The sequence below is a fragment of the Oncorhynchus gorbuscha genome, linkage group LG22 (assembly GCF_021184085.1).
Source record: "Oncorhynchus gorbuscha isolate QuinsamMale2020 ecotype Even-year linkage group LG22, OgorEven_v1.0, whole genome shotgun sequence".
NCBI classification, from domain to species: Eukaryota; Metazoa; Chordata; class Actinopteri; order Salmoniformes; family Salmonidae; genus Oncorhynchus; species Oncorhynchus gorbuscha.
Genome location: NC_060194.1, coordinates 12208168 through 12220401, shown reverse-complemented (window position 1 = coordinate 12220401; position 12234 = coordinate 12208168). Strand labels below are relative to the sequence as shown.

Genomic DNA, 12234 nt, shown 5'->3' with positions numbered 1-12234 from the left:
TTGCGGGCCTCTGTCTGAAACGGCGTCTAACGGGAGGCCATGAATTCTGAACACATTCTCGATGATGATTTGTGCCGTCTCCTTAGCGGAAGGAAGTTTAGCGAGGGGAATGAAATGTGCCGCCTTAGAGAACCTATCGACAACCGTAAGAATCACAGTCTTCCCCGCAGACAAAGGCAGACCGGTAATGAAGTCTAGGGCGATGTGAGACCATGGTCGAGAAGGAATGGGGAGCGGTCTGAGACGACCGGCAGGAGGAGAGTTACCCGACTTAGTCTGCGCGCAGTCCGAACAAGCAGCCACGAAACGGCGCGTGTCACGCTCCTGAGTCGGCCACCAAAAGCGCTGGCGAATAGACGCAAGAGTGCCTCGAACACCAGGATGACCAGCTAACTTGGCAGAGTGAGCCCACTGAAGAACAGCCAGACGAGTGGAAACAGGAACGAAAAGGAGGTTACTAGGACAAGCGCGCGGCGACGCAGTGTGCGTGAGTGCTTGCTTAACCTGTCTTTCAATTCCCCAGACTGTCAACCCGACAACACGCCCATAAGGAAGAATCCCCTCGGGATCAGTAGAAGCCACAGAAGAACTAAACAGACGGGATAAGGCATCAGGCTTGGTGTTTTTGCTACCCGGACGGTAAGAAATCACAAACTCGAAACGAGCGAAAAACAACGCCCAACGAGCTTGACGGGCATTAAGTCGTTTGGCAGAACGGATGTACTCAAGGTTCTTATGGTCTGTCCAAACGACAAAAGGAACGGTCGCCCCCTCCAACCACTGTCGCCATTCGCCTAGGGCTAAGCGGATGGCGAGCAGTTCGCGGTTACCCACATCATAGTTGCGTTCAGATGGCGACAGGCGATGAGAAAAATAAGCGCAAGGATGAACCTTATCGTCAGACTGGAAGCGCTGGGATAGAATGGCTCCCACGCCTACCTCTGAAGCGTCAACCTCGACAATGAATTGTCTAGTGACGTCAGGAGTAACGAGGATAGGAGCGGACGTAAAACGTTCTTTTAGAAGATCAAAAGCTCCCTGGGCGGAACCGGACCACTTATAACACGTCTTGACAGAAGTAAGAGCTGTGAGAGGGGCAGCAACTTGACCGAAATTACGAATGAAACGCCGATAGAAATTAGCGAAACCTAAAAAGCGCTGCAACTCGACACGTGACCTTGGAACGGGCCAATCACTGACAGCTTGGACCTTAGCGGAATCCATCTGAATGCCTTCAGCGGAAATAACGGAACCGAGAAAAGTAACGGAGGAGACATGAAAAGAGCACTTCTCAGCCTTCACGTAGAGACAATTCTCTAAAAGGCGCTGTAGAACACGTCGAACGTGCTGAACATGAATCTCGAGTGACGGTGAAAAAATCAGGATATCGTCAAGATAGACAAAAACAAAAATCTGTTCAGCATGTCTCTCAGAACATCATTAACTAATGCCTGAAAAACAGCTGGCGCATTGGCGAGACCAAACGGCAGAACCCGGTACTCAAAATGCCCTAACGGAGTGTTAAACGCCGTTTTCCACTCGTCCCCCTCTCTGATGCGCACGAGATGGTAAGCGTTACGAAGGTCCAACTTAGTAAAGCACCTGGCTCCCTGCAGAATCTCGAAGGCTGATGACATAAGGGGAAGCGGATAACGATTCTTAACCGTTATGTCATTCAGCCCTCGATAATCCACGCAGGGGCGCAGAGTACCGTCCTTCTTCTTAACAAAAAAGAACCCCGCCCCGGCCGGAGAGGAAGAAGGCACTATGGTACCGGCGTCAAGAGACACAGATAAATAATCCTCGAGAGCCTTACGTTCGGGAGCCGACAGAGAGTATAGTCTACCCCGAGGGGGAGTGGTCCCCGGAAGGAGATCAATACTACAATCATACGACCGGTGAGGAGGAAGGGAGTTGGCTCGGGACCGACTGAAGACCGTGCGCAGATCATGATATTCCTCCGGCACTCCTGTCAAATCGCCAGGTTCCTCCTGAGAAGTGGGGACAGAAGAAATGGGAGGGATGGCAGACATTAAACACTTCACATGACAAGAAACGTTCCAGGATAGGATAGAATTACTAGACCAATTAATAGAAGGATTATGACATACTAGCCAGGGATGACCCAAAACAACAGGTGTAAAAGGTGAACGAAAAATCAAAAAAGAAATAGTCTCACTGTGGTTACCAGATACTGTGAGAGTTAAAGGTAGTGTCTCAAATCTGATACTGGGAAGATGACTACCATCTAAGGCAAACATGGGCGTAGGCTTGTCTAACTGTCTGAAAGGAATGTCATGTTTCCGAGCCCATGCTTCGTCCATGAAACAACCCTCAGCCCCGAGTCAATCAAGGCACTGCATGTAGCACCCGAACCGGTCCAGCGTAGATGGACCGACATAGTAGTACAGGATCTAGATGAAGAGACCTGAGTAGTAGCGCTCACCAGTAGCCCTCCGCTTACTGATGAGCTCTGGCCTTTACTGGACATGAATTGACAAAATGTCCATCAAATCCGCAATAGAGGCACAGGCGGTTGGTGATCCTCCGTTCCCTCTCCTTAGTCGAGATGCGAATACCTCCCAGCTGCATGGGCTCAGTCTCTGAGCCAGAGGAGGGAGATGGTTGCGATGCGGAGCAGGGAAACACCGTTGACGCGAGCTCTCTTCCACGAGCTTGGTGACGAAGATCTACCCGTCGTTCTATGCGGATGGCGAGAGCAATCAAAGAGTCCACACTGGCGGGAACCTCCCGAGAGAGAATCTCATCTTTGACCACTGCGTGGAGTCCCTCCAGAAAACGAGCGAGCAGCGCCGGCTCGTTCCAGTCACTAGAGGCAGCAAGAGTGCGAAACTCTATAGAGTAATCCGTTATGGATCGATCACCTTGGCATAGGGAAGCCAGGGCCCTAGAAGCCTCCCTACCAAAAACTGAACGGTCAAAAACCCGAATCATCTCCTCCTTAAAGTTCTGGTAATTGTTTGAACAATCAGCCCTTGCCTCCCAGATAGCTGTGCCCCACTCTCGAGCCCGGCCAGTAAGGAGTGAAATGACGTAAGCAACCCGAGCTCTCTCGCTAGAGTATGTGTTGGGTTGGAGAGAGAACACAATATCACACTGGGTGAGAAAGGAGCGGCACTCCGTGGGCTGCCCGGAGTAGCAAGGTGGGTTATTAACCCTAGGTTCCGGAGGCTCGGCAGGCCAGGAAGTAACAGGTGGCACGAGACGAAGACTCTGGAACTGTCCAGAGAGGTCGGAAACCTGAGCGGACAGGTTCTCCACGGCATGGCGAGCAGCAGACAATTCCTGCTCGTGTCTGCCGAGCATGGCTCCTTGGATCTCGACGGCAGTGTTACGAACGTCTGTAGTCGCTGGGTCCATTCTTTGGTCGGATCCTTCTGTCATGCAGGTGAATGAGGACCCAAAAGCGACTTGGCGAAAACAGAGTTTTTAATCCAGTATAGTTACTTTACAAACAAAAGGCATAATACTACTCGTAATGACGAGAACAGACTGGAGACTTGATCAAGAACTGCAGGTTGCCTCGGGAAGGCACTTGAACGTAGCAGACTCAGACACCTGCTCACCACGCAGCATCTGAGGGAAACACGACACGACAGGGCAATACATAGACACAGCACGGTGAACAATAGACAAGGATCCGACAGGGCAGGAACGGAAAACAAGGAGAGAAATAGGGACTCTAATCAGGGAAAAGGATCGGGAACAGGTGTGGGAAGACTAAATGATTGATTAGGGGAATAGGAACAGCTGGGAGCAGGAACGGAACGATAGAGAGAAGAGAGAGCGAGAGAGTGAGAGAGGGAGGGGGAGAGAGAGGGATAGAAAGAGGGAAAGAACCTAATAAGACCAGCAGAGGGAAACGAATAGAAGGGGAAGCACAGGGACAAGACATGATAATCAATGACAAAACATGACACTCTCGAGCTGGGTACCAGAGTTTTTCCCTTGACAGGTTGGATGGTAAGGAAAACAACTCTGTCCCTACTACTAGTATACCATACCCCCTTCATCAGTATACTGTATCTACAGGATAACAAATCCAAATAAACATTTCCACGAGAAATGCTACAATAGATTATTTTCACTCACTAACACCAGATAGTATTTTTAAGCAATAAGACACAAGGGGGTGTGGTATTTGGCCAATATACCACGGCTAAGGGCTGTTCTTAAGCACGACGCAACGCCTTTAGCCGTGGTATATTGGCAATATACCACAAAACCCCAGAGGTGCCTTACTGCTCTTATAAACTGGTTACCAACGTTAGTAGAGCAGTAAAAATAAATGTTTTGTCATACACGGTCTGATATTCCACAGCTTTTAGCGATTCAGCATTCATACAGTTTATAAAGCTCCTCAACTAAGCATACCATCCACACCAACACTGAATCACCCAACAACAGCAGCTCATGTACAGTAGGAGCTGATCTGATCAAGAGAATAATTTGATTTCCTGTTCCGTTCTTCCAGGGAAACACTATGCCGTGTACAGCTGTGAAGGCTGTAAAGGCTTCTTCAAAAGAACCATCAGGAAGGACCTCACTTACACGTGTCGAGACAGCAAGGAGTGCCTGATCGATAAGCGCCAACGCAACCGCTGCCAATACTGTCGCTACCAGAAGTGTCTGGCCATGGGCATGAAGAGAGAAGGTGCGTGTGTTTGTCTCCCCTGTGCGTATGTGTGTGTTTGTTTCTCTATGCAGGCAGGTGTGTGTGTACTGTGTTAGTGTATGTAAGTGTGTGTGACCCCCCCTGTGTGTGTTCGTGTTTCTCTGTGCAGCTGTGCAGGAGGAGCGTCAGCGGGGCCGGGACAAGAGTGATAACGAGGTGGAGTCAACCAGTAGTTTCAACGGGGACATGCCGGTCGAGAAGATATTGGACGCGGAGTTGGCCATCGAACCCAAGACTGAAGCTTACATGGAGGCCAGCACAGGCAACTCTGTAAGCAAAGCTCTGTCTCTCTCTCTTTCTGTCTGTCTCTCTCTCTCTCTCTCTCTCTCTCTCTCTCTCTCTCTCTCTCTCTCTCTCTCTCTCTCTCTCTCTCTCTCTCTCTCTCTCTCTCTCTATCTGCCTCCCTCTCTCTCTATCTGCCTTCCTCTCTCTCTCTCTCTGTCTCCCTCTCTCTCTTTCTGCCTCTGTCTTTTGCTTTCTTTCTTTCTTTCTTTCGCTCTCGCTCTCTCTCTCTCTCTCTCTCTCTCTCTCTCTCTCTCTCTCTCTCTCTCTCTCTCTCTCTCTCTCTCTCTGTCTCTCTCTCTCTGTCTCTCTGTCTCTCTCTCTCTCTCTCTCTCTCTCTCTCTCTCTCTCTCTCTCTCTCTCTCTCTCTCTCTCTCTCTCTCTCTCTCTCTCTCTCTCTCTCTCTCTCTGTCAATTCAATTCAATTTGCTTTATTGGCTAAATGTACATGTTATATTTTTGACAGTTTATCAGGAAATGCAGCTACATCTCAGGTTCTGCTGTGGTGCAGTGGTTGCACAGCCTTTCCTCTACAGGGAGCCTAGGTTTTCCTGTGTCTACCCTTCTCAATGGCAAGGCTGTGCTCACTGAGCCTGCACTTTGTCAAGGTTTTTCTCAGGTTTTGATCAGTAACCGCGGTCAAATGGTTAGCCATGGTGTACTGACTATTTAGGGCCATACAGCAGAGCCTGGACCTTGATTACACACAGGTGGATTGTATTTATCATCATTAGTCATTTAGGTCAACATTGGATCATTCAGAGATCCTCACTGAACTTCTGGAGAGAGTTTGCTGCACTGAAAGTGCACGCCCAATTTTTCAGTTTTTGATTTGTTAGAAAAGTTTGAAATATCCAATAAATGTCGTTCCACTTCATGATCGTGTCCCACTTGTTGTTGATTCTTCACAAAAAATACAGTTTTATATCTTTATGTTTGAAGCCTGAAATGTGGCAAAAGGTCGCAAAGTTCAAGGGGGCCGAATACAGGCACTGTATGTGACTATTTGAAGTTTCATTCCAAAACATAATATATCCATCTTCAGAAATGTTGGAAAATTCACATGAATTAAAACACATCTTGTGAAAGAGAGAGAGCTATTATTTTTTTCATCTTACCATGACATGGGCTGGTGAAAAGAAAGCCTTGGCCTTCTGGGTGGCGCAGTGGTTACGGGTGCTGTACTGCAGCGCCAGCTGTGCCACCAGAGACTCTGGGTTTGCGGCCGGTTACGACAGACCCTGGGCGCGAGCCTAGCGTCATCCGGGTTAGGGAGTGTTTGGCCGGTAGGGAAATCCTTGTCTCATCGCACACCAGCCACTCCTGTGGCGGGCCCGGTGCAGTGTGTGCTAACCAAGGTTGCCAGGTGAACGGTGTTTCCTCTGACACATTGGTGCGGCTGGCTTCCGGGTTGGATGGCGCTGTGTTAAGAAGCAGTGCGGCTTGGTTGGGTTGTGTATCGGAGGACGCATGACTTTTAACCTTCGTCTCTCCCGAGCCCGTACGGGAGTTGTAGCGATGAGACAAGATAGTAGCTACTAAAACTATTGGATACTACAAAATTGGAGAAAAAGGGGTAAAATTCGAAGAAAAGAAAGACTTGATTTTGTTTGAAATATATTACAAGGTAATTTTATTTATTTGTTTCAACTATATTTGATCAAATAGCCGATTTATTGTATCCACCAGTTGACAGTGTATACAATGTGTGTTTTCCTTTTGGACATTTAAGCAACTTTTAGAACAATTTTATGGGGGGTGTACATGTTTTTTCATTAGGATAAATCAAGGGCAGTTTTTGTTGTTGATTATATACACTTTAGGGTATGAATTAAGAAATAATAATGCCATTGTCACAATTAATTTGCCAGTTAAGGATGGATTGATTCTTATTGTCGGAGTGACACAGCCCGCTGTTTGCAGCCTCTGTGTGTTTGCAGCCTCTGTGTGTTTGCAGCCTCTGTGTGTTTGCAGCCTCTGTGTGTTTGCAGCCTCTGTGTGTTTGCAGCCTCTGTGTGTTTGCAGCCTCTGTGTTTGCAGCCTCTGTGTTTGCAGCCAGTAGCCTATTACTGTTTCCTCTCGCTGGATCTTGGATCTCTCCTGTTCATGAGCTTGTTTAGAAAGTGTCCTCTTCGGGCCAAAAGCAACAGATATCACGGGCTCCAAACTGTCGAAGGGACCCATAATAATCTAAAGGTCCACGACACTCAAGCGCTCAAAGCTAAGGTAACACTGGGTAGCCAGCGAACGGACAGCTGAGAGTGACAGATGTCTATCTCTGCATCTGGCTGACTAAACCAGGGGTTAGCCTAAATGAATAATTTAAGCTTCTGATTATGTGCCAAAGTGTGTAAAAAAATATTTTGAGAAACCAAATTTAAGACTGAACAGATAAATATAATGGAAATGATTTGATAACTGACTCACTTTTGTGCCAGCCGCAAAAACGATATGGAACGTGAGAAATGCATCTGGACAGTGCATATAGCCAGTCATACACAGAGCGTTCAAAACATTAGGAACACCTGCTCTTTCCATGAGAGACTGACAAGGTGAATCCAGCTGAAAGCTATGATCCCTTATTGATGTCACCTGTTAAATCCACTTCAATCAGTGTAGATGAAGGGGATGATTTTTAAGCCTTGAGACAATTGAGACATGGATTGTCCATACAGTATGTGCCATTCAGAGCATGAATGGGCAAGGCAAAACATTTAAGTGCCTTTGAATGGGGCATGGTAGTAGGTGCCAGGCGCACCAATTGAGTGTGTCAAGAACTGCAACGCTGCTGGGGTTTTCACGCTCGACAGTTTCCCGTGTTTATCAAGAATGGTCCACCACCCAAAATGACATCCAGCCAACTTGACACAACTGTGGGAGGCATGGGCCAAAGGCGGTGCAACTCGATATTAGGAAGGTGTTCCTAATGTTCTGTACGCTCAGTATATTGAGAGTTGGGCTAACTTTTAGAATTTTGAATATTGTTATAATTCTATATATTCAGTTACATTGCTTTTTTTTATATTCCCCATGTAATGTTAATGGGGTGATAACATGGCTGACATAGAGTTTTGCAGTGTCATGTATAAATGCATCATAATGCTCATTACTAGAGGGGTTCTGTCATAAACCCTCAAAGTTCCAGAATGCTGTGAAAATGGCAGCCATATTGGTCAGGGGGAAAGTCAAACCAGTCTATTGTTATGAATGGCAGTAGATGCATAATCCTGATTTTACTTATGCAGGAAAATAAAAGTAAGGCATTTCATGTATCAGAAATTGTGTAATATAATTAGTGTCAATCTAAAATATTATCATATAATTTTAAATACAGTTTATACGGGTTTATAAAAAAAGATATATATATATTTTTTTACATGTAAACAGACCATACATTTCTACATTTGTATTTAATTGGAAAGCTCCGAGTGCTATTATATGATACAATATCAATATTTGCATTTACAGCTATCATTAACTGATTTCAGCCAGTGTATGGCTGTGAAAAATGTATGGAATCATTTCTCAACAACTGGCTGGCTAGCTAGCTAACAAACACAGTGCATATAAATTCTTCAAATTCATTGTTTCACACACTATCTTATCACAGCACTGGCAAACAGCACTGACATAGTTGGTTGACAAACTCCCTGACCACATGTCCATTCTTGTATTCCACTTCCCAATTATATTATTCACTGGAGCTAACATGGCTGCCATAGAATGTTGTAGAGTGTCATATAAATGGATCATACTACTCTTTAAACACGTGGCTCTGGACATAGTGCTTTTCGGTATGAAACAAGTGTGTCCGATATGTCGCTTAGCAGAAAAACCCGTTCGAAAGCACATATGAAGTAAATGTTTTAAAAGAACATTTGTTCCATCTATACTCCGTTTCCTCTTTCATAGTCGATTTACTGAATGTTACATGTGTGTCTTTGTCTGTCTATCCGACAGATGAACGACCCGGTCACCAACATCTGCCAGGCAGCAGACAAGCAGCTATTCACCCTGGTGGAGTGGGCCAAAAGGATCCCCCACTTCTCTGAGCTGCCCCTGGACGACCAGGTCATCTTATTACGAGCAGGTAGACTCCAGCTACAGCACAGCTCACCAACCAGATCACCATGCATGTTCACTTCCCATAGTGCTTTACTTGCGGCGGTAAAACAGTACAGTATGTTTCATTAGCGTCACCCACCCATTACCTACTATTACACAGACACGCCCTCACCCCTCTGGACGAGTACATTGTTCTAGTCACAATCCAAGTTAAACTCACCAGTTAACCACTGTGCATCTCCCTCTCTGTCAGGCTGGAATGAGCTGCTCATCGCCTCGTTCTCCCATCGCTCTGTGACAGTGAAGGACGGGATCCTCCTGGCCACAGGCCTCCATGTCCACCGCAGCAGTGCCCACAGCGCAGGAGTGGGCTCCATCTTTGACAGGTCCGAGAAAAATACCTTTGTCAACAGTGATACTCCCTGACGTTTGGAATATGGATACCATAGACCGCAATGCATAGCCGACACTGTAGCGTCATCTTCTGTAACACGGTTAAAAATCTTGACCTGGTATTTCTACAGCAGTAGACATGTCTGTACTGAATAGTGTTTTTTTTTTCCCATGACATGGTCTTTTCTTCCCGTGTTGTGGTCTCCAGAGTGCTGACGGAGCTGGTGTCTAAGATGAAAGACATGCAGATGGACAAGACTGAGCTGGGCTGCCTCCGAGCCATCGTCCTCTTCAACCCAGGTAACTACAATCAACGAGGAATACAACAGAGGAGGCTCATTCCGGAGAGGAAGAGGAGAGTGGTCACCCTCGTTCATTTGAGCAGTCCCGATATTCATCCAATTGGCCAATCCGTTTTTTTTCCCCCAACATCATTTCAACTTTCTAAGTCACCAGCCACCATGTGTTACAAACTCATTACAATCACACTTCAGGAAGATATGCCGTGTTTGACATAGACTGTGTGCACAAGAGTAAGTTCCTGTCTATGAATGTTCTCTGCTTCCAGATGCCAAGGGCCTGTCTAATCCTACAGAGGTGGAGGCCCTGAGAGAGAAGGTGTACGCCTCGCTGGAGTCCTACACTAAACATAGATACCCAGAGCAGCCTGGCAGGTCAGTCTCACACCGTCAGCTTATTTTAGTGTCTGTTCCTTTCACGCTCGATCATGCACACTAATGTCCAGCCATTCAGCAGTATCATATGTCTCACTCAAAGGCTCTTCTGATGCAGCTGTTGAAAGCACAGGAGGTTTTAGGCACTTTAATTGGGGGAGAATGGGTTTCTGGTAATGACCGGAGTGGAATGGTATCAAATAGATCCAACATGGTTTCCAGGTGTTTGATGCCATTCCTATTCTCCATTTCAGGCCATTTTTATGAGCCGTTCTCCCCTCAGCAGCCTCCATTGGCTGAAAGAAACTAAATAGAGGCTCTAATTTCTTCATATTCCTTCTCCACTTTAAGATATGTCAAAATACATCTTTATGGTTTGTGTGTACCATTAAAAATCATGAATAGACTCTGAAATGACACCCCAGACTAGAGTAATTTTATATTTTATCTCCTCTCCCGGTCAGATTTGCCAAGCTGTTGCTGCGTCTGCCTGCACTGCGCTCCATCGGCCTCAAGTGTCTGGAGCACCTCTTCTTCTTCAAGCTGATCGGAGATACGCCCATAGACACGTTCCTCATGGAAATGCTTGAAGCGCCGCACCAGATCACATGACACGAGTTGTATCCATTGTAAATACCCCCTGAACCCAATTCCCAGATCCCCTTACCCCAGAGTGCAACTGCTATGAAATCAAACTTGAGAGTTCTTAACTTGCATATTTTGTACCAACCACAATTAATAATGTGAAAATAAATGTTCCTATTGGTATTTTAAGAAAATGCAACACTGTAAAAGGTGAATTCGAAAGGATTTTTTTTGTTGTAAATAGAAGAGTATTAATTATCAGATCTAGCAACAACTGAATGCAACATGAAGTCTTATTTTATTCAGTGATGAATAGTATGAAATACAATGTCACTAGCATAGAATGTCTGTGGGAATAAAATACAAAAGACGACTTTGAACGTGATGTCAAGTCATTGTGCCTCGCCTTCAACGTTTATTCTTAACCTCAATCTGATTTGATTTGAATTTCAGTTAGAAAAGAGAACACGACTAAATAACTCACATTCTATACACACATGTGTGGCAGAGAAGGATCCCAGCAGAGTTTATGAACAGAACCTTACCCTTCAAAATAATCCAGATGTCTGTTTTTATTTTATTTTTTAATGCGATACACTTTTAATAAAGCCAATGCTATGCGGTAACATCATGTGCGGCGTCCTATCGTAAATCTCCTTTGCATTTGTGAAGTAACCTATCAAAAGAGAGCACAAGCAGCGTTGGAAAGCATGAGTATGGGAAATGCGTGGAAGTCCCAAACAGTAGTAACACATGGAACCCCAGTTGATTTTATAACGCCAGTGGACCAACCAACAGCTCTCCTACTTGCCATACCTCCATTTGTGTTTCATTAGTGAAACTGTAAAATACTAGCTAATTACTCTTCTGAAATTAGAGAGGTGTCTCATAAACAGTCTGAGTTACACACAAAGTAAGGACACGTGTGTATCGCTAACTACTGCTCTTGTAAGTTACAACATGCAAGGTACATAATATTTTGTCACAACATTGCTCATCTCCTTTGTTTCATAAGTAGACTACAGTACACATGAGTATTTTATACATTTCAAAGGTCGTAGTGAAATCCTTCTTTCAAGAGTAGTGCCACATTTCACAGACACTCTTATCCAGAGCAACTTATAGGAGCTATTAGGGTTAAGTGCCTTGCTCAAGTGTACATTGACAGATTTTTCACCAAGTGGGCTAGGGGATACGAACCAGCAGACTTTTGGTTACTGGCCCAACCGTCTTAACCAATAGGCCGCCTGCCACCCATACAGAAATACAGAGGTCCCTCTGAATTATAACTATTGATCTAAGACTAGTTTCTTGATCGCCATGACCAAATGCCAGCCATATTATTTAGATAGGACCATTTTGCTGACCTTGTTCACATGGAAATAGGCTATAAGCTGGGGACCAGAGTTTTTCACGGTTGTGTCACGAGGTCAGGAAAAACTCATGGCCCACCAGCAAGGCAGACACACAGGCCACACTGAACTGTGCTGTAAAGTATAGCAGCTTGGATAATTCAGATTGACAGGAAGCAATGGGCTG

At 45.7% G+C, this 12234-nt stretch overlaps 1 protein-coding gene across 3 annotated transcripts in view; it reads left to right on the top strand.

Moving 5' to 3' along the window:
- Positions 1-11090, top strand: part of LOC124010047 (retinoic acid receptor RXR-gamma-A-like) — a 43288-nt gene extending 32198 nt beyond the window's left edge. For 2 of the 3 annotated variants that reach the window (XM_046322372.1, XM_046322370.1), the window contains exons 4-10: positions 4496-4675; positions 4806-4966; positions 8939-9068; positions 9297-9429; positions 9645-9736; positions 10005-10110; positions 10575-11090. In XM_046322372.1, coding sequence (XP_046178328.1) covers positions 4496-4675; positions 4806-4966; positions 8939-9068; positions 9297-9429; positions 9645-9736; positions 10005-10110; positions 10575-10722 — 950 coding nt within the window. In that variant the 3' untranslated portion in view covers positions 10723-11090. The remainder of the gene's footprint in view (positions 1-4495; positions 4676-4805; positions 4967-8938; positions 9069-9296; positions 9430-9644; positions 9737-10004; positions 10111-10574) is intronic. The other variant, XM_046322371.1, reaches the window with a different exon arrangement.
- The last annotated feature ends 1144 nt before the right edge of the window (positions 11091-12234 follow it).